The sequence below is a fragment of the Hyperolius riggenbachi genome, chromosome 4 (genome assembly GCF_040937935.1).
Source record: "Hyperolius riggenbachi isolate aHypRig1 chromosome 4, aHypRig1.pri, whole genome shotgun sequence".
Classification (NCBI taxonomy): domain Eukaryota; kingdom Metazoa; phylum Chordata; class Amphibia; order Anura; family Hyperoliidae; genus Hyperolius; species Hyperolius riggenbachi.
In genome coordinates, this window is record NC_090649.1 from 201,214,302 (window position 1) to 201,232,614 (window position 18,313).

An 18,313-nucleotide genomic window follows, 5' to 3' on the forward strand; every position below is an offset into this window, starting at 1 on the left:
GGTACGCGTGACGCGTACCCTCGTATGCGTCATCACGTAGAGGACGTGAGGTCAGAGAAAGGGCGGAAGTACCACAAGGGTACTACCGCTGAACCGCCCGCTGCCTGGCCTCAACGCGTCAAACTCGGACTCCTCCTCCTCATTCACACCACTGCCAGCCAGCCACTGCAGCAGCCACCACCGGTAATATTTAACTTTACGCCAACTTTTTTATGGGGAAGCGGGCAGAGGGGGGAGCGCTAGCGGAGGGGGTGGGGGGAATTTCCGCCCCCCGCGATCGGGGCATGCTCCCCCCTTATGCCTGCGACCCCATAGGGGGGCGGTATTCGGCCGAACAGGGCCCTGTTCGGCCGAACAGGGGCCCTGTTCGGCCCTGTTCGGCCGGGCATTTAGTAGTTCAGGCGAACCCGAACGGTTTGGCCGAACACCATCAGGTGTTCGGCCGAACTCGAACATCACCCGAACAGGGTGATGTTCTGCAGAACCCGAACAGTGGCGAACACTGTTCGCCCAACACTAGTACCATTATGATCAATCCAAGAGAAAAATTAGCTTGCTTAATCCACGGAATTGTACTATATCAAAAGCCAGCTTACATACCGTGGCTGGGAATTGAACCCAGGTCTCAGTGTGCGGTAGGTAACTCATTTAACCACTATACCAACAACAACACTACATGCTGAAGCCAGCCTAGCATGTACCATTATGATCAATCCAAGAGAAAAATTAGCTTGCTTAATCCACGGAATTGTACTATATCAAAAGCCAGCTTACATACCGTGGCTGGGAATTGAACCCAGGTCTCAGTGTGTGGTAGGTAACTCATTTAACCACTATACCACCAACAACACTACATGCTGAAACTTCTTGGAGCAGAATTACTTCCTCCCTCCAAAAGACACACATACATCCCAATAAAATAATTCAACAGCAACTGCATGCACAGTCTTTGTGGTACACAGTCTGTGTGGCACAATTGGTTAGTGCGTTTGGCTGTTAACTGCAAGGTTGGTGGTTCAAGCCCACCCAGGCATGGCCTTGCCTTTTGTGTTCAACAGTTGTCCGAAGAGAACCCCAGATAGCCAGGTAGATTCATCTCTCTCTCAGGGCCGGTCCTGGACTTTCTGCTGCCTGAGGCAAAGATCGTAGAGGCGCCCCCCCCCCCCCCCAATATTTCTACATAACATTACATCCCCCACACAACCGACCGTGTCCGTGAAGGAAAGCCTGAGTGACGCAGCAAAGTGAGTGACTGACTCACCAGGGATTGGGTCTCCCTCCGGGTCTGGCGGCGGCGAAGGGCATGCATCCGCATCCAGCATGTATCCTGCACTGGCAGGGGACAGACGGCTGCGGTCTGCGGCGGGCATGCTCCATCTCGGATCTGAGGGATCTCGCGCTGGGCCAGTGAGCGGCGGCCGGCGGCAGCCAGCCAGCCTCATCATCGTCACGGTCACGTCGGCGGCGCTCGCTGCTCAGTGACTGACCGTGACAATCAGCCGCAGCCAGGGCAGCAGAGCGGGCGGCAGCCGCCGCCATCAAATCAGCAGGCTTAGGCACTAGGCAGCGTCACTAGCGTGCAGCCTTGAAAGAGACAGGAGAGGCTGCAGAGCTCGGAGTCGTTGGACTCTGAGGCCGGCGGCAACAGTGCAGTTTCTAGGCTAAAATGCACCCAGGGCGAGGGTGTAAAAATTGCGCCCCCCCCCCCCCCCGGTATAGGTAGCCAGCTATAGGTCCCCCCCCCCCCCCCCCCCCGAGTATAGGTGGCCAGGCATGGGTGAGCCAGTAAAGTTGCCCCCAGTATAGGTTAGCCAGGTAGTTGCCTCCAGTATAGGTAGCCAGTATAGTTGCCCCCAGTATGTTAGATAGGCAAGCCCCCCCCCCCCCCCGTATAAGTTAGATAAGTAGGTGCCCCCAGTACAGGTTAGCTAGGTAGGTGCCTCCAATATAGGTAGCCAGCATAGTTGCCCCCAGCATAGGTTAGATAGGTAGGTACCCCCAGTATAGGTTAGTTAGGTAGGTGCCCCCAGTATAGGTAGCCAGTATGGTTGCCACCTGTATAGGCTAGGTAGGTAGGTGCCCCCAATACAGGTTAGATAAGTGCCCCCAGTATAGGTTAGATAGGTAGCTGCCCTTCAGTATATGTTAGATTAGGTAGGTGCCCCCAGTACAGGTTAGATTAGGTAGGTGCCCCCAGTATAGATTAGATAGGTAGCTGCCCCCAGCATAGGTTAGACAGGTAGCAGCCCTCCAGCATAGGTTAGATAGGTAGCTGCCCCCAGTATAGGTTAGATAGGTAGCTGCCCCCCAGTATAGGTTAGATAGGTAGCTGCACCCCAGTACAGGTTAGATTAGGTAGGTGCCCCCCAGTATAGGATAGATAGGTAGCTGCCCCCAGTACAGGTTAGATTAGGTAGGTGCCCCCCAGTATAGGATAGATAGGTAGCTGCCCCCAAAACAGGTTAGATTAGGTGGGTGCCTCCCAGTATAGGATAGATAGGTAGCTTGCCCAGTATAGGTTAAGTAGGTAGGTGCCCCCTCATAATGGCGGAGGGGGGAGCCGGAGCCGCGGTGAGGGCAGCCCGACCTCTCCCTCCCTCTCCCCGGGCCGCTCTCCATGCTTCCCCCTCGGACTGCAGGCAGCAGAGTTAGCACGCAGGGAAGCGCTGCTGTACACAGCTGTTACTCACCTCCCTGGATCCGATCGCCGCTCCCGTCCTGCTGGTCTCCTCTCTGCAATGTAGCCGCTGCTGATACACACGCTGCTTCCTGTTTACACAGGAAGCAGCCGCGTGTGTATCAGCCGGCTAGGCAGAGAGGAGACCAGCAGGGCGGGAGCGGCGATCGGATCCAGGGAGGTGAGTAACAGCTATGTACAGCAGCGCTTCCCTGCGCGCTAACTCTGCTGCCTGCAGTCCGAGGGGGGGAGCATGGAGGGCGGCCCGGGGAGAGGTCGGGCTGCCCTCACCGCGGCTCTGGCTCCCCCCGCTATCACAGCCACGTCATCTGGTGCCGCCCCTCCACTTCCTGCCGCCTGAGGAACCCGCCTCACCCCGCCTCATGGGCGGGCCGGCCCTGCTCTCTCTCTCTCTCTCTCTCTCTCTCTCTCTCTCTCTCTCTCGTAGGGATGGTCACGCTTCCCGCGGAATTGTATTTTCCGCAATTTTAGGCGGAAATTGGTCATTCCGTTCCGTTTGGTCGGAACGGAATTTCTTTTTCAATCTGGCGGAATTCCAAAATTGCCTGTGAAATTCTGCCGATATCTGTTGATGGTTTTAAGCTGAAAATTCACTTCAATGTCATCAAGTCCTAGAGAGAGAGAGAGAGAGAGAGAGAGAGATCATTTTTCTCTTGGATATATCACAATGGTACATGTTTGGCTGGCTTCAGCATGTAGTGTTGTTGGTGGTATAGTGGTTAAATGAGTTACCTACCGCACACTAAGACCTGGGTTCAATTCCCAGCCCAGCCTGGGTTCAATTCCCAGCCATGTTATGTAAGCTGGCTTTTGATATAGTACAATTCTGTGGATTAAGCAAGCTAATTTTTCTCTTGGATTGATCATAATGGTACATGTTAGGCTGGCTTCAGCATGTAGTGTTGTTGGTGGTATAGTGGTTAAATGAGTTACCTACCGCACACTGAGACCTGGGTTCAATTCCCATCCACGGTATGTAAGCTGGCTTTTGAAATACTACAATTCCATGAAAGATGAGACCCTCCTTCCTCCGGGAGGAGGGAGAGAGGGAGGAAGGAGTGAGGGGATTCCTGATGGGAGGAGGGAGGAAGGAGTGAGGGGATTCCTTATGGGAGGAAGGAGTGAGGGGATTCCTGATGTCATAAAGTGGTGTAGGCCTGCAATTGAACATTCAATGAGATTTCTGACCTTAAAAAACTGCTTTGTATTAAATCCAGGTTTTTTTCTGGGACTTTTGATGCGTATTTCACTCAACCATGTCAGGTATTAGACCCCATGAAACATCTTTTCTATAATTTTTCCAATCAGCAGAAATTTTTCAAAATTTTGAAGTTCGCCTCCCCATTGAAGTCTATTGTGGTTCGCGAAGGTTTGTGCGAACCAAACCTTCCGCGAAAGTTTGCGAACGGTGTTCGACATCTCTACTCAAATTACCCTGCCTAGTTGTTTTTAAGCACCCACCTGAAACAAGTCTATTGCGGTTCGCGAATGTTCGCGCGAATGAACCTTCCGCGAAAGTTTGCGAACGGTGTTCGACATCTCTACTCAAATTATCCTGCCTAGTTGTTTTTTAGTCACCCACCTGAAACAAGCATGCAGTCAGTGGAGTCAGACTAAAGCGGAGAAACAATAAAGAAAAAAAAACACACAGGGAAGATGGAGCCCATTTGCATGTAGTATTTTTTTGAAGATTGTATCAATAATGATTAATATATAAAATAGGTAGCCACACTTTTAGGTTGCTTACACGCAACCTGTATGATCGCTTGTGGGGAAGTACCGCCCCCACGCTGCCTTTAAGGTGCTGGTGAAGTCCAAGATTAAATTTTAATTAAAAAAAAAAATTCTGAACCCCCCAACCAGGGTGGAAACACAAGTAACTGGTGACTGGAGATTCCCAAAAGCTATCAATAATTTAAAAACTGTTTAAAATAAGGTAGGTTTGGGCTTACCTTCAATGAAGACAACTGTTCCCTATATTTAACAGTTTGTTGAAAAGGACAAGGCATTTCATGGCATCTGACTTGCATACACATTCTGGGCCAGTGACTTAAAGTGAACCTTAACCGAGTAAAGAAAAAAAAAAAAAAGTTTCACTTACCTGGGACTTCCTCCAGCCCTCTGCAGACACCAAAAATGAAACTGGCTGCCTGCGGGGGACAGGAGGACTGGTTTGTCCCGGCGCAGGGGTCTTCAAGGGGCTGGTGGAAGCCCCAGGTAAGTGAAACTTTTTTTTAAACTCGGTTAAGGATCACTTTAAAGCAAAACTGAACTGAAAAATTAATGTGAAAATAAACATGCTCACATCATACTTACCTCATCAATCACTTTCTCCTCTTCCGTGTCCAGTTTGTCCACTGTCATTGGAGGAATTCTTTGCTCTCCATTTTAAAGTTGAGGATGGCCTCGTCAGCACTCCATTAACCAGTAATATCGCTTGAGGTGTAGGGAAACATGAATGTTACCTTGCCCATCAGTTGTCCTTTTAGCTATAATTGACAGCAACTGATTTAGTGAAAAAGGGCCCTAAGGCTTTCAGCTTTCGGAGAGATAAGTCTGACTAGATCTAGTCAGAACTGAAAGGAGTCATTGTTAGAAGAAAATGAGCTTCTGAGCAGGGTCGGTTCTAGACTTTTTGCTGCCTGACGAAAACTTGTGAGTAAGCACCCCCCAAATTGGAATGATCGCACAGCACCCGACAATTTGGTAGCTAGGTACAGTTGCCCCCAGTATAGGTTAGCCAGGTACAGTTGTCCCAGTATAGCTTGGCCAGGTACAGTTGCCCCCAGTATAGGTTGGCCAGGCCCTCTCTTCACTTCCTGTTTCTGCCTGGTGTTAACCCCAGACTTCTGCTGCCTGAGGCAGTCGCCTTACTTGGCATCATGAGTGGACCGGGCCTGCTTCTGAGAGGAAATGACATTGAGGTAAGTATGTAATATTCATTTTCAGGTACATCATGTGTTCATTTTAAATAATTTTACTTGGTTCAAGTTCACTTTAAAGTATTAGAGGCAGATCATCAGCACAGAAGTCAGGCAACTGCCATCGTTTATTAGATAATTAAGATGGCAACCTCTGTATTCTTCTCACTTCATGTTTCCTACAAAGGGAAATTACACATCTGATGGGAAAAGCTGAATGTTTTCAGTCTGGCTCTGTGTATTGCATGAACTAACATTTTTCAGCTTGATTACATTATTTGTATGTGCATAGAAAGCATAAGCAATGCAAACTACTTGTAGCAAAAACTGGATAGAAGTTGCAGATTTTCCTGCCAGTCTGTGGATCAGTCATATCCTCACCCTCTATTAAAATAGGCTACACTATGAGGATTATGCTCTTCTTCCTCTATACTGGGCTATGGTCAACTATTTTCATTTATTTTAACTGCTAATATATCTTCTACTTTTTTGTTTTATAATATGTATGTATGTATCAATTTTACTGTCTTCCCTACCCCTTTCCTTTACTTTTTTACAAATAAAATGAAAAATCCCTTTTCAGAAGGTTGATTTGATTTGTGCTCTGGTGGTGAGTTTTCTGCATGTTTCCTATTTGCATGAATTCTAATTTCTATTTCTTTTTTGTCTCCCTCCTGCAACAATCTGCAACAATTTTCTTTCTCCCATTGTTCTGACAAAACTGCAGAGATGGATTTGAGGATGAGCTGAAGACTGGAATAAAACAAGCTTACTTTGGCCTGTTATCATGTGCCCCAGTATTTCAGAACACTTTGCTTACCTCTTATAGTAACAGCACAAGACAGATAAGTGTGTGACAGACTCAAGCTACTGAAGGTCTCCGTAGAGTGCAGCCTGCATTAAGTGGCCAGCTGTCTCTGTTGCTCTCATTATGTACTCACAACACATTTTCCAGAGGCAACAATTTATTGTTACATAGACTGGACAGCTTGCCCGCTGACTGACTGCTCTACTAAAATGCCATTTGCACATACTTTTGGGTTTTAGTGTACAATCACTTTTCCTCTTATGAAAAAAAAAGAAAAATTGTATTCATTACTATAACCTCCTACTTTTGCAACTATGGTACTGGTTTGCCAAACAATATTCTTTGACAGTACTTAACTGCTCCCTGACCGCAGTAATTTAAATCTATGCCGTTTGTGGCTGCTTATTTCTGCCAGGATGTGGATTTCAATTACCGCACTTGTGCAGACCCGCTGCTAAGGCCGATCGCGCCGCTCACCAATTGCCACAGGCCCCTCGCTCTGCTGTCACAAAGCCGTCGCAATCTCATTGGCTCACATAGATCACAGGGTCAAAAGCCTGACTGACTCAAAGAACCCTACCGTCATAGCAACAGCAGAGTGAGGGCCTGCAGCGATGGGTGAATGGCGAGAGTGGCAGGTCCGTGCAGCAATTAGTCTGTAGCAGCCGTTTTTCTATATTACAGTCTCTGATTCTTAAGGGACCAGAGACTGCTGGTACGCAAGTAGTTAAGGTCAGTACATGCACTAGATAAAAGTCGGTGCATTGAAACAAGCAATATCACTCAAACAACATTACCGAACAAAAAGTAACAAAAATTCATATAAACGACCTTGTTTTCACATACTGATATTCTAAGCCAGTGTTTCTCAAACCTGTCCTTGTGACTCCCCAACGGTGCATGTTTTGCAGGCAGCTTCCTCACCTATGCACAGGTGGGGCAATTAGTATTTCAGCTAGATGGAGGAGACACTAATTACCCCACCTGTGCATAGGTGAGGTTGCCTGCAAAACATGCACCATTGGGGAGTCACGAGGACAGGTTTGAGAAACACTGGTCTAAACAATTATGTCATCCAAAAACTGTGTGCGCAAGTGGAAGTGACATGTCACACGACATGTGCCCACATTTTGGAACAATGTATCTCCTCAATAGTCATCTGAGTTGATAAGCCAGTTGGATCGGACAGAATACTCGATATCAGTCACTCATCGTTGTCGTCCGAAATGGCGAAATCTGTTCATTGGACGTTCCAAATGACTTTATCTAACATGAGTACAAAGCTTTAGACTAAAGGTATGCAGTAATTTATAAGTAACTGAAACCTTATATCTTATTGGCTGTCTCTTGGGCTACTTGATACAATGTTCTTTTACAGTATTCATTCAACTATTTTATTGTTACCACATTATACTTATTATATTATATTGCAATCATAATGTTTTATTTATAAGACATCTATGCACTCCATATTGTATACATTTGATTCTGTTTTCTTAGAAATTAGCTGCAAATATGGGTATACTTAACAAGTTCAAGAAAATTATTAAAATACAAGTTAAAAAAAAGAAGAATCTTTTTTTGTTATGAACTTATTTTTTATTTATTTAGTTTTAACTTTTAAAAAAATGTGTTAATTACTATTGTAGTAGTAGTTGTACAGTAGTAATAGTTTAAATGATAACTGACCAGTCTCAGAGGGAAATGGAGACTGCCATATTTATTTCCTTTTAAACAATGCTCCTTTCCTGGCCATCCTGCCTCTAATAATTTTAGTCATAGACCCTGAACAAGCATGCAGATCAGATATTCGACTTAAGTTTGACTGCATTTGCTGCATGCTTGTTTCAGGTGTGTGATTCAGACACTACTGATACATAAAAGATCAGAAGTGTGTCAGGCAACTGGTATTGTTTAAAAGGAAATAAATATGGCAACCTCCATATCTCTCAGGTCAGTCGTCCATTAAGGTGTGTGGCTTAGTGCATACATTTACAATCTTCGCCATTTTTGTCATGGTATCAAGAAGATTATGCTTGTCTTCAATTAATATTCAGGGGGGAAATACATTCAGGAAATGGGCTTTGATTATGCTAATGGCCTTGAAGTAGGCTTGTTTTGAAAGGTGAATGCTAATTAGCCATTAGTATGTTGCCTGAGAAGTGTTCTTTATGCAAACAAATACATGACTGCATATAATATCATTTAGTTTTAGATTCACATAAGTCAGTGAATAGGAAAAGTGTTTTCAAGCCTGCTGCTGTTTTGAGAGATAATTAGGGCCTGGAACCGCACATCTCTAATTGCTCTGAGCAACTTTGGCCACCCGCAGCATTGCTTACCAGAGAGTTTCTTCAGGACTTGTTATGTGACAGCTCTGCTTCCATTCACCAGAAATGGACCAGCAATGTCATGTAGTGGAGGACTGGTAGATTTACTTCTATTTCCTGAAAGGTCTCCCTCAGCCATGCACAATGCAGTATAATAATATTTTAGGACATCAAGCTCGGTACACATAATGCAATTTCCCATCTGACCGACCGACAACGGGATCGATCAGAAGCAGTTTGGATACAGATAATAATGAGGACAGCCGACATTGGTAATGAAGGGGAAAGTGAAGCATTCACACAGCAGGTCACAGGGCTGTGCTCATACCTGACTCTGTACACACACTGCTGCTAAATCCAAAGTCAACTTTAGCAAGGAAAGAAAGGGGGTAGTGCTATGAATTGCAGGATGCCTGCAGATATTCTGGTGTCTCAGCTTGTGCCTATCTCCAGACACTGCACCGGCCCTGGTCTGAGGGTGGATTCTGGGCAGCTGTAATCCCCCCTGCGGTTGCCTATGCCCCCCCCCCTTCCCCAGAGCAAAACCACTAGGGAGGTTAAAGGACATGTGTATTAACACTCTTATGCCACTATCAGTCACTATTCCTTTTGCCTTGTTTATACACAAACACTGGTTCTCTGGCTGCATAGACTGTTGGAAAAGACCCCTAAACAACCTCCATCACCATTTTCAAAAATGTTGCACTTGAATGTGGTTGTTAAAGAGAAACTCCGACCAAGAATTGAACTTTATCCCAATCAGTAGCTGATACCCACTTTTACATGAAAAATATAATGATTTTCACAAACAGACCATCAGGGGGCGCTGTATGACTGATTTTGTGCTGAAACCCCTCCCACAAGAGGCTCTGGTACCGTACGGTACTCTGGGCAAACTGCCACAATGTAACAATGACACACACAGGAAATGGCTGTTTATAGCTGTCTGTTAAAGCCAGAACAGCTACATAATCTGCCCACAGTAACAATGTCACCATGTAATACATGTCAGAATGTGAATCTGGGAGAGGAAAGATTTTACAATGAGCAAACTCTGACTAAATCATGTATACATAATTATTGTAAAAATTAAGCACCTTTTTATATTAAATTATTTTCACTGGAGTTCCTCTTTAAGAGCATTCACTGAAGTGCCAGACTGGCTTTGCAATGGTAGAGCATAGGCAGTGTCTATAGTGATATCTGGAAATAAATGTAGGTAAAAGAGGGAGGTCTTTTAGTCAATAATTAGAAGCTTGAACTCTATCCTATGTATTGATGGACAGCAAGTTAAAAGACTGACAGAGAAAAACAATGTTTGAAAAGCAAGATTAGAGGTGGAACAGCCCCAAGACAGGGTGGGCTGTAGTGGTGTCATCAGATTTATTGGTAATCCATAGAGAAAACTGTTGGAAAAGTCTAGTCTGGATTCAATGAGGGCTGGTGCACACCAGAGCGGTTCTGAAGCATTTTTTAAAATCCAAGCAAATACAGCAGCACGTACTGGCAAGTGATATCCAAGAGGTATCCTTATATTCCTAAATGAGCTAGGGAAAGAAAGAAAAGCACATAGCGGGTAATCTTCCACTACTTATACACCAAGTGCAGACTCCACACTTAGTGCTGGGGAAAATAAACCTCCACCTCATGCAGGACGGGGGTCACACTCCCCCCTTCATTCCCCTGCTCACCAGATAAGATCCAATCTCAGGCATATCACCATATCAAGGCTGTAATTTCACCAGTTGAACTAAAGAAAGCATAAAAAACCGCCTCTCATAGCGTAAAAACCTTTTTTAATATGGCTAAAAGCCCCAATAAAAATTTACAAGCATATCTCACATAGCCCTGTGGATGTCATCCGGACTCCTCGCCGCGGCGCCGGCAACCTCCGTCTATGTGTTGTTTACAGGAAGCGTGCGTGTCCAAGGCTCCGCCTTTAAAATGCTTGCAGGGGGAAAACTGCTTGGCTAATGTATTTCAATGGGCTGGTGCACATGACACCAGAGAGGTTTGTTTTTTCCACAATGAAAACTCGGGGGCTGCAGCATTTTTTAGATTTCTGAGGCGTTTCTGCCTCAATGTTAAGTATAGGAAAGTGGAAAAACGTTCTGAAAAACGCTAGATCAGAGCGGTTTTCCAGGCGCTTTTGTTACAGAAGCTGTTCAGTAACAGCTTTTACTGTAACAATATTTGTAATCTGCTACACAAAAATGTTCCAAAAAACGCTAGGCATGTTTAGAAGACATCTCTAAACATGCCTAGGAATCGCTCTGAAAATCTGCTTCAAAAACCTCTAGCATTAGCAGATCTGCTAGAGGATTTTGGTGTGCACTAGGCCTCTGAGCATACACTAGTATTTTAGTTGTGATCTGTGTATTTGGTGGTTATTGTGTTATGGTTTTATGTGAGAGAATATCACATCTGGGTTTGAGTGCCACCACACTATCTTCCTGCAGTTTGTATGTTCATTACCGTTCTTGTATGGGTTTTCTCCAGATAGTTCAGTTTCCTCCCACAAGTGAAACAAACACCAGTACGTTGGCTTAGCACATGAAGCCAACTCAGATTTATGGTTGAGACATTAGATCGGGAGCCTCTTTCTGGGAGGTTGGAAGGTATATGGATTGTTTATAGTATTCTTTAAAGTGTGCCAGGAAAACGTAGGTCCAAAATGTACAAACGTAATAAAACAGGCTTTGAGAGAAACATACAAAAAGCTGGAGACAAGGATAAATAAAAACAGTGTTATATCCTATTAACTTTTCTCCTGAGTTTTTGTCAAGTAGATATTTTCAAACCTTATTAATAAAATACTTTTAAAGCTAGCACCAAGCAAGAAAATGAGTATGATATTACCTTTTTACCTACTATTTAAAGAGGAACTTTAACCAAGGATTGACTTTCAATCTAATCAGTAGCTGACACCACCTTTCCGATGAGGAATCTTTACCTTTTCTCAAATAGATCATCAGGGGGGGTCGGTATAACTGATATTGTGTTGAAACCCCTGCCAGAGTATGATGTCATGACCAAGGTTCTGACAGGTTTGCTGTCTGTGAACCTCATTGCATTGTGGGAAATAACAGCTTTTTCCAACTGCCAAGCAACCAGTATCTCCCTCTGTGCATAGAACTCTCAGAAAAGAACATTCCACACAGGTCACCTGGCAGAACTAAAGATGTCACCACCAGTGATACATTTCATAACGTAAATCAGGGAGAGGAAAGATTTTACAATATGTAAACGCTGACTAAATAATCTATATATTAATATTGTAAACAATAAGCATTTTATTAATTATGACATTTTCACTACAGTTCATCTTTAATACTTTTTCAAATGCTATGAACCGTAATTATTTATAAGATAGCATGTAAGTTACTTCCTTGGAGAAAATTCAGGAGAAAAGTTAATAGGATAGAGACCATACTAAGTCTACTACCTTTCTTTATCTATTCATGCTGGTGAATATGGTCAAACTGATGCAAAGTGGCCCTTACAGAATATAAATGATTCCTGGAATGGGAAGCAAAGCAAGGCATTAGAAGCTTGCATGAATAATTTTCCAGAATTAGCTTGTCAGTAAACTTAATTATAAGGCTGCTGAAACAATGATTAATTTACTACTGACTGTTCCATTAGAGGCTAATTATTGATCAGCTGTAGATGTTATGCGCTGAAATACACCTCCGCTATAAAATATTCCACAGCACTGCCCAGGTAAGACAGACCATATGAAGAAGAATGGCATCCTTTACATTTCTAATTTAACTTAATGCGGAATCAGTCGCAGCCACTTAACAATAAGTATATTTTACTCTTCCAGTTGTTGACTGCAAAATGCCTAAAGAGCTTGAGAATGGTTTTGTAAGCTTCTCTGCACCAACTAATACTACAACATACCTGTCATCTATCACATACGCCTGCAGGGAACCTTACTACCTGATGACCCCCAACATTACAGGTAAGAGACTAGTAAAGCATATTCTGCCTTGTACCTTTGGACAGCATTGTGAATGACAGACATATAGTGATGCTACAAGTGCATTAACATGGCTACAGTCATCCCATTAGATTGTGAGCTCTTCTGAAGGAAAGTTATGGACATTAATTGTTTCATGCATTTTTTTAGAGGCTTTTGGGAGAAAAAAAGTGCCTTACAAATGTTACTGTAATATATACAACTTGTCAGACTTGCAGGGGCATTTACACAGGAACAAAGGGGGGCAGCAGTGAGAGGAGGGCATAAGGACTCCTGCCTATACATGCCTGCAGCCAGCATATGTACAAAAACATTTGGTCTGTAACCTCAGATCAACAGGATCTAACCTGCTGGGCGTTCTGATTCCCGCGGCCGTGCGGCGCATTTTCGTGGCGGGTAGCGGCGCATCAGCGGCAAGTGGCGGCGATCAGGTAAGACACGCAGTTAATAAAGCGCTAGCTGCATTTAAAAAAAAATATCCAAATCGGCCCACCAGGGGCTGAGCGGTGCCCTCCAGCGTCACTGGATGAGCTCAGCTTGTCCAGAACACCAGGGAGGCTAAACCCCCAGAGTCCACCTAAAAACCTTTGAAGCCAGAGCCTTCTGTCATGCTGCTCCTACTCATTGGAGCTCCTTGCTACACCCAAACAGGGCATCTCCACCCCTGGAGACATTTAAGTTCAAACTGAAAAGCCATGTGTTTGGTCTGGCATTTATGAACACTAATGGTACATTTCCACTAGAAGCAAAGGTCAAATTCGCATGCTATTTTTTTGACAAAAAATAGCATGCAGATGTGAATTTACATACATAAATGTCTGTCTGTTTTTACAAGCGAATTTACATATGCAATCACTATTTTTTTTTTGTTTTCTACTGACATTAATAAACACAAAACCATCCAAAAAAATGCAAAGAAGGACATGAAAATCGCATGCAGCAGTCGAAAAATTGTAACACTGGAATGCGATTGCTGTGCAAATGTGTGTGCTGGAAAACCACACAAATTTGCACTTAGTGAAAAGGGGCCTTTATTTATTTCCTCTGTAACACAGTCCACCCTTTCATTATGTATTGATCTGAGATAGATCCATGAATGCATTTTGAGTCCTATTGGAGAAAAGCACTTTACAAATGTTATTGCATCGTAATGTGTTTTCTTGAAGCGTGCAACAATTTGAAAATGGGATCTGCCACCAAAGGGGCAATTTAGGATAAGAGAGAGCTTGGCGGCAAAAGGGTTAAAAGGTCTGTGGGAAATGTACCTTTTTAGACTCCGATTTTCACAAACAGTGCTTCTTGCTGATCTCACCATAGCTGTCCTGGGTATGAGTATTCATACACTGTATAGGATAATGCCATCTACCTACACACACTGCTTGCTGTGCTGGTAAATTAAATAAAGGCAATTATTTCATGCTTTTAATTGTCATTTGCTGCAGCTGGATACTCCTGTAAGGAAAATGGTGAATGGATGAACTCAGAAATTGGATCCAAGCTTCCTCTATGTGAACCAGGTAATTAATATGTACGGTAATCTCTTCTATTTATATGCAAGACATTCAACAGTTAACAATTTTCTTTTAGCTACACCTCTGAACTTGATTTAAAATTAACCTATATTTTAAAAAAGAAGAATGTAAAATGTATTGGGCAGCATTGGGCAGCATTTCTGTAAACTTTATTTAAGTTGTCTTTGGTCTCTAAGCAAACCAAGTCTGCCATAACCACAATCACAGTCTGCTGAGAATAACACAGCAAGAACATTCAATGCAACAGCTATGTCTCCAAAACATTTCAAACAGTATATATATAAAAGTGTCAGTTTAAATGGTAAGGATTTAAACATTATATGATTAGAAATGCTCCAACACCAAAACATGGATTCAAGCAGAAATTAACGATAAACAACAGTTTATCAATAAAGAAATATCATGCCCTGGATGCTCTGGGCTTGAAAGGCCACTTTTCTGATGTGATATCTAATGCAACTGTTTATTTATGCACTGCCACTTTTGCACCTCTTGTGTAGCACCCCTGATAAAGCCTTTAGTTTAGAAGGCGAAACATGTTGGGTCTTGAAGTGTTGGGAAGTGGCCTACGATTACTTTGTATATATAGATAGATAGTAAATTAGTAGTTGGAAGTAGAGAGCACACAGGAGGTATATATACTTATAACTACTGGAACCTTTAAACCTGAACAATATCTTTCTCTCCAATTAAAATCATGTTAGTCTATGAGTAATTTATACCTACTCTTTACTGAACTAATAAAAGTTACGTTTTAAGAAAACCAAACCTCACATAAACAGGCACATTTGCATGTTCCTGATTTGAATCAGGCGAAATACAGTAGTTGTTTATGTTATAATACTATTTCATCGATATGGGAGCATGCTGTTGCTCTTGGTTCTGTTTTGGGCATTTAAAGGTACTCTGTGTTTTGTGATTGAAAGTGAAATCCTGGTTCCCGAACACTTTATACCTGAGTTTGCTTGTGATGTACGGTAGATCGGGGAGTCTGAAAAATAACCAATAGAGTCCTACTGAAGATACAGGGAAAACAAATTGTCTGTGTGTGGCTACTGTAATTATGCACAACCCACATCTGCCCCATTCTAAGAATATTCAGAAGCATTGCACCTATCTATCTAACACATCTAATCCAGTCTTGGAAGAGTTATTCAAGAAAGTATCATTCAGAGAATGTATGCGCAGAAAAATCAGCAAGATACGGTATTACCACCACATTCAGAAGAACTTTCACATCCTTGCTCAGTCTGGGGTCACAGGGTCATGAGAACATTATAAAAATGTGAACTATGATAAGTTGAATGGACTTTTTGGCTCGAGCATAGCGGCAAAAATGTTTTACTGCATCGCAAAGCAGTTCACTGATTGCTTTTAGTTCTAGCCTGGGAAGTGGGAAACTTGATGTACTATTCACCTGAAACCTCGCCATTCATTTTACATTATAACTTAATATTTAACAGGTATTATTGAATATGTACAGGATTGCCTATGGAGTGAATTCATATATAAAAGCAAGAAGCGCTAGCCTATATTAAACCTATTTATTTAAAAATAATAGGAAATGAATGTGCAAACTTAATTTCAATGGACACATTATGTACAAATGGCAGTGCAGACAAATAATTTAAAGGACAACTGAAGGGATAAGAATATGGAGGCTGCCATATTTATTTCCTTTTAAATAATACCAGTTGTCTGGCAGCCCTGCTGATCTATTTAGCTGCAGAAGTGCTTGAATAACACTAGAAACAAGCATGTGGCTAATCTTGTCAGGTCTGACAATGTCAGAAACATCTGGGGCTTGATTCACAAAAGGGTGCTAACTTAATTAGCACGCCTAAAAGCCCCTTAGCATGCCTAAAGCCCTTTAGGATGCGCAAAGTTTCGCGCGGTAAGTTAGCACGTGAAAAGTTTAGCGATGCGTGAAACGTCGCACGGTGCGGCGTTTCGGGCGCACCCGCTGCGCATTTTAGGGGCACCCGGTGCAACGTTATAGTCACACCCAGTGCGCTGTTTCGCATGCACTGTGCAGCGCTAAACTTTGCGTGCGATCAATAGAAGCTTTGGGCGTGCTAACTGCTTAGCACCCTAGTTAGCACACCCAAAGCTTTTAGGCGTGCTAACTGAGTTAGCACCCTTTTGTGAATCGAGCCCCTGATCTGCTGCATGCTTGCTCAGGGTCTATGGCTAAAAGTATAAGAGGCAGAGGATCAGCAGGATAGCCAGGCAATTGGTATTGTTTAAAAGGAAATAAATATGGCCCTCTCATTGCAGTTGTCCTTTAATTACTGCTGCAAACATGTAAGAAATAATTTTCACACTGAATGATACCGTTTTGCAAAAGTTGTTTATAAAATGAAAGCAAAGTAAAGCATAACAATAATAGACAAACTGTATCCCATGGCAGCCAATTAGTGTTTACCTTTCATTTAATGAGAACAGGCCAGTTAAAGAAGATACTACAGTAGATGGCTTCTACCTTGACGCTGCAGGGTTTTACATTTATAGACATAACATTTTCACAGCAAGCAGGATGGCATTTCATTTTTTTAAGACAGGCTTGGCTAAACTTGAGAAGTTTGGATATATTTTCCCCGGTACATATGCTTTATATAAAAAATTGTTGTTTCAATCTCTGTCTGTTTTTTTAAATTCAACCACAAGTTTATCCCAATACATAATAATATCCAGAACATTTAGGTGTGTGTATGACTAATTTTTTTTTCTTTCTACTGAGCAAATGGTGTCACATATGCCAGAACCTCTGTTTTCCTCTGTAACTTTAGCAGCATTATGGTAGTTAGTGCTGTGCCATTAGAGACTATTACGTAGCGTATAGTAATATAATGTCTACTGATTTCTGATGCATATTGTCCCAGAGATAGCCCAGCATCTCTGCCCCTGACAAATGACAGACCATATTTTCCAGATATTCCCGGTCTCCATAGAAACCTCACTGGGTAAAATGTGAAATGTGAGCCAAGAACATACTTGTGGCTGAGATGTGTATGGTCTGGCATTTAATATGTGGTTATAGCTTGCTGCACAATACACTTGATTTGTGAAGGCAGCTCTGCCATGTTGTGTCTGCTGTATCACTTTTTTATTAAATTGTCTGTGTCCGGATTATTTCCTCTGATGGCAGTGGAGCCTAACACGCAAAGTGAAAGAAGATCGTCCAATCGTGACTCCTGGGTTTGATTTCAGACAGGGATTTTGAAGAGTGTCCTTAGTAAACTCATATTGCAATTGTGCATTTGCTGAGAGTCATGCCATTTTAAAGCTTTTATTGGAATCAACCAATCACTTACCAGGTATTGATGGTCTAAGGTGTGCAATGATGTATTTTGCCCATGATACATCATTGTTAGTGGATTATGCCAGGGCAATCTTATCAATTATGCATGCTTAAGTTAGCCTCAAAATAAACAAAAATAGTCCTCTAGAGAAATGTAGCAGTAGACTGCTGATCAGCTGATGTAAAATGAAAAAAAAGGAACTATCCAATCAGGAGTTCTATCAGCAGCTACAGTACAGCCCGGAGGACGTCCGATGACGTCAGCGCACCCGCGTGCGGCTCATTTTGGAGCGCAGAAGAGCCCGACCTGGCAGCCGGGCCTGGCCAGGTTGGGTGCGCCACCGGAGGCGACCGGGCAAGTCCTACCTGGCACGGGCTGGAGGAAGCCCCAGGTAAGTGGATGTGCATTTTTATTTTTTTTTATCCCCACCGTGAACCTTCCCTTTAAACCACCAGAAAGCAAAGAAATGCTCAAAATAAGTTTGACAGTACTTTTTCACCTACTTTTTGGTACTTTTTGCATTGCAAAGTGCTAAAATATCTCCTAGTGGAAAACTCATAAGAAAAAATGAACTGCATATGGGCCTGTGTGTGCCTACTGCATTGCATTCCTGCTATCATCATAAATTGTGAATTTTTGTGAGACAATTTAGACACACCACAACATCTTTACTGAATAATCCCTTAGTGTCAGTCCACTGGAAACTCTAGTTTGATTGTATTATTTTCATTTTCAGA

General features: G+C 43.1%; 1 protein-coding gene across 3 annotated transcripts in view; it reads left to right on the forward strand.

Annotated features, from left to right (window-relative positions):
- The window catches only part of MASP1 (MBL associated serine protease 1), a 152,659-nt gene that overhangs the window by 69,646 nt on the left and 64,700 nt on the right, over nucleotides 1-18,313 (forward strand). For 2 of the 3 annotated variants that reach the window (XM_068281227.1, XM_068281226.1), the window contains exons 9-10: nucleotides 12,587-12,724; nucleotides 14,185-14,259. In XM_068281227.1, coding sequence (XP_068137328.1) covers nucleotides 12,587-12,724; nucleotides 14,185-14,259 — 213 coding nt within the window. Of the gene's footprint in view, nucleotides 1-6,346; nucleotides 7,331-12,586; nucleotides 12,725-14,184; nucleotides 14,260-18,313 lie in introns of those variants that run through there. The other variant, XM_068281228.1, reaches the window with a different exon arrangement.